The sequence below is a fragment of the Epinephelus lanceolatus genome, chromosome 12 (assembly GCF_041903045.1).
Source record: "Epinephelus lanceolatus isolate andai-2023 chromosome 12, ASM4190304v1, whole genome shotgun sequence".
Classification (NCBI taxonomy): domain Eukaryota; kingdom Metazoa; phylum Chordata; class Actinopteri; order Perciformes; family Serranidae; genus Epinephelus; species Epinephelus lanceolatus.
The window spans coordinates 30058690-30062500 of NC_135745.1; the positions used below are offsets into that span (position 1 = coordinate 30058690).

General features: G+C 39.9%; 1 protein-coding gene across 1 annotated transcript in view; it reads left to right on the forward strand.

Moving 5' to 3' along the window:
* The first annotated feature begins 1966 nt into the window (after positions 1 to 1966).
* Positions 1967 to 3811, forward strand: part of LOC117272232 (integrin alpha-6-like) — a 20587-nt gene continuing 18742 nt past the window's right edge. The window contains exon 1 of the mRNA XM_033651042.2: positions 1967 to 2218. Within this exon, the coding sequence (XP_033506933.1) occupies positions 2043 to 2218 (176 nt within the window). The 5' untranslated portion in view covers positions 1967 to 2042. The remainder of the gene's footprint in view (positions 2219 to 3811) is intronic.

The following is a 3811-nucleotide window of genomic DNA, read 5'->3' on the forward strand; positions in this document are numbered from 1 at the left end:
ATGTGCAGACAAAGCCGGCGTTGTCTGCTGAAATGCTGTGTTGCGGGGACAGGCTTTGGGTCAGCGTCTCATGGAATGCCTTGAAAACCATCTAGTGAGGGAGTGTGTTAATGTGCTGGTCTGTGCCCAGTCCGGTCTCTGCGTCCTTCTGGTCTCTGTGACTCATCTAATGAGTCATTACAGAAGACACAGGCCCTGTGGTGATGGCATGTAATGATTTGAGGTAGAACGCAGGGGACTGTAGTTCTAAATTCTGACTAATTTCTAGTTTTGGGCTGTGGTCTGTAAGAGCCAGCTACTGTACTGCAAAAAACACTGCTGCATATCTCTATTTATTCTGTGGTCCAAAATCATGTCTTTATCTCAGTCTTTGTTTCTATTTGTCCCTCCCACTCTAGGTCATAGCATTGCTATTGTTGTCTGAAAGGATCAACCAAAACCAGTAAGGAATATTGGGATTTCTGTCAAAACTACTGTACTGACTAACTGTGCCAGCATGACTCTCCCTCCTCTCTCTCCCAGCCTATTGTCGCTGCTTCTGCTTGTAAACTGCAAGGATGTCAGTAAACACAATTTACTGTGAGAGCGTGGTGGAAGTGTGCAGATTGCACTCTCATGTCACAGGGTATGTTGCCAATATTTTTTCCCCTCTTGTGGGACTTAGCATATGTTTTGTTTATGCCTGTTTCCAAGGGAGTTTAAAGGTTCAGTATGTAGGATTTATTGGCATATGGCTCAGGATTGCAGAACTGAATCTTTTCCCATGTGCCAAGCGTGAACCCCAGTTTAGGAATCCTTCATTGTTCAAGAGATTGGATTCATGATTATCTGCATAAGTCTCTTCCTCTCCAAACCAAATCAACCAGGGGGATTTGAACTGGTAAAAACACTGAATAAAGCAGTTTCAAGTTACAAATTAGTGTTTTTCTGAGGAGCCCGCTCATGTGTATTTACCTTTCTTCACTGGTAGCTTTTGATCCAGACACTCAGGAGGTTTTTACCAGGAGCAGAATGATCTGCAGAGGTCTCTTTCATTAAAAGCAAACAGACCTGGTGATTTTAACTGGTAAAAACACTGAATAATGCAGTGTCAAGTTAAAAATCAATGTTTTTCCAATGGTGTTAGGTTTGCTGCAAAGGGGCTGCATACCCAGCACCTGCTCATGTGTACTCACCTTTCTTCACTGGCAACTTTTGATCCAGATGTCCAGGAGGTTTTTACCAGTAGCCGAATTATCAGCAGAGGTCTCTCATATTCAAAACCAGCAGATCTGGTGATTTAAACCAGTAAAACCACAGAATAAAGCAGTGTCATGTTCAAAATCAGTGTTTTTCCAGTGCTGTTCAGCTCTTTGTGGAGGGGCTTCTAACCATGGTGGCCGATGTTAAAATGCGAAAACGCGAAAATGCAAATGGCTGTCTAGAGACAGTGTTTTGTTTGTCCGTTCTGGGCTACTGTAGAAACATTGCGTGCAACAAGGCAGCTTACATAGGCAAGGACCCGCTCTCCATGTAGATATAAATGGCTCATTCTCAGGTAAGAAAACATTTTCAGGTGATTATACACTAAAATAAACGTATTAACTATATCATCTTCCATTTCTGCCAATATATCCCCCTAAATCCTCCACAGTGGACCTTTAATTTAAGTCTTGATTATACTATTATATGTACAGAACTACTATCAGTATTTGCCAGCTGTAGCCTGAAGCCCCATTTTATTGCTTCAAATGTGTTTTGACAAAGCCTCAGGCATCACTGACCCAGATGGGTTACACTATTGATCCGCTGCAAACTAACAACAGACAAACAAGGCACTGATCTTTTCCACCTACAGCATACTTGACAATTTAGGTTTAGATCTCCAAGCCTTTTGAGGTGTGGTACAGTATGTGTGTGTGCCAGCAGAGGCCAGTGGGAGGGGCAGCTGCAAGCAAAGTGCACAACATTCACCCCCTCCAGCAGTCACTCAGTCGCACTCTGCACCTCCTTCAGTGAGGACTCACCTTTCAACAGTTCAAGTGGAGTTTTGATTGTATCTCATGGAGGGCATGGTCACCCGTGGACTGTGGATGGTCGTCTTTCTCTTGGGATGTGGGCGACTGTCTGCGTTCAACCTGGACCCCGACAATGTCGTGCGGAAGAACGGAGATCCAGGCAGTTTATTCGGCTTCTCTCTCGCCATGCACCGGCAGCTTGATCCGATTGATAAGAGAATGTAAGAGCCATACTTGTTTCAATGGGGGACATATTTGGAGGAAGTTAATGTTACTTGTGCGTCGCCCTAGCCTGGGAGACACTCATTAAAATAACTTCTGTAACCATGTAATTAAAATGTCACAGTTTATTTTGGAGTGTTGTAGCTGCTTCAGGAGATTCAAATAATTTCAGACACCATTTCAGTTAGCACAGAAATGTCACGAGGGCTGAATGCTACGTAATGATTTGAGCTCAGGTATGTCGCAGGTAGTTTTCAAATCTGTTTTTCATCAAATCTCAGCCAACCATTTCCTCCAGCTTCCTAAAAGAATAACTGTACTTTATGCACCTGCTGTAAGTCTAACCATTGGCCTTCCTCTTGTTAATCTTTGTTGAGTCTTTACTTCCAGGTTACCTATTGAGTGTGAGTTTTTATTAGACTTTTGCACACGTGCACGCAGCAGCGCGCGCCCACGTTTGCTGACTTTCTCAGAGTTTTTTCTTTGAGGTGAGACCGAGCTTTGGAGTTTGGGTCCAAAACATCTCATTGAATCATTGTTGGCATTTTTATGGGCATTGATTCAGAGGGATTAATGTCACTGTGTATAAAGGCTAACTGCCATCAAGTGGTCACAGGTTTGAATACCCTGAATATTAACTGACCTGAGATCAGAGCACTTTCAGATTCTTTAATCTGGGAGTCTGGTTGACTGTAATAGACCAGACAGACTGAAATATACATGTCTGACTGGGTAGGGGAATTTAGATAGCTTGATGCTCCATTATCAGGGGTGGAGGAAGTATTATTGATGATAATATTAAGACAAATAATTTTATTTAAATAGCACTTTTCAATCTTCAACACAAAATGCTGTCCAGATAAAAAGATTTACATAAAAAAGCCCCCTTCTATACTTTGATATAGAAAAATTGTGAGCATGAGCATATCAAGCAGCATTGAGCCCTTCCATGGACAAACTTGTGTAAAATGTGTATAGGAAGTATAACCTCATATAAATCAGATGAAATTAAATAGTAATAATAATAATAATAATAAACTTTATTTGTAATGCGCTTTTCAAAGTTACAAAGTGCTTTACATGCTTTATCCAGGATTTAAAACTATGTGGGATTCAAGTGAATAAAATGAGGCAATTTTAAGAAATACAAAGAACAATAAAATAAAAAAAAAGATAAGCCAAGTTGGCAACTAATTGCCCTGTAGATTGCACTGATGTATGTCAAATCAAGCAGTTAAAATAATACAAAAATAAAAGAATACAATAACCGATTACAAAACATGATAAAAACAATAAATAATTAAAGGTGAGAGTAAAAGTAATAACCACACATATAAACAAATAAGATGCAGATATGAGAGATGATGTCATATAAAGCAGTTATGCCATTAAAAAACAAACTTTTATTGTTGTTTTCAGATTTAAAGTAGTAATGCCACACTAAAAAAAAAGCACTATGTTGCAAGTCCTACATTGAAAATGTAACATTAGCAAAAGTAAGTAACTATCAAAATGGACTTAAACTATTAAAAGTAAAAGCATTCAGTGCAGATATATCATTGGATTATTATTACTGATGCATAGATGTGTAA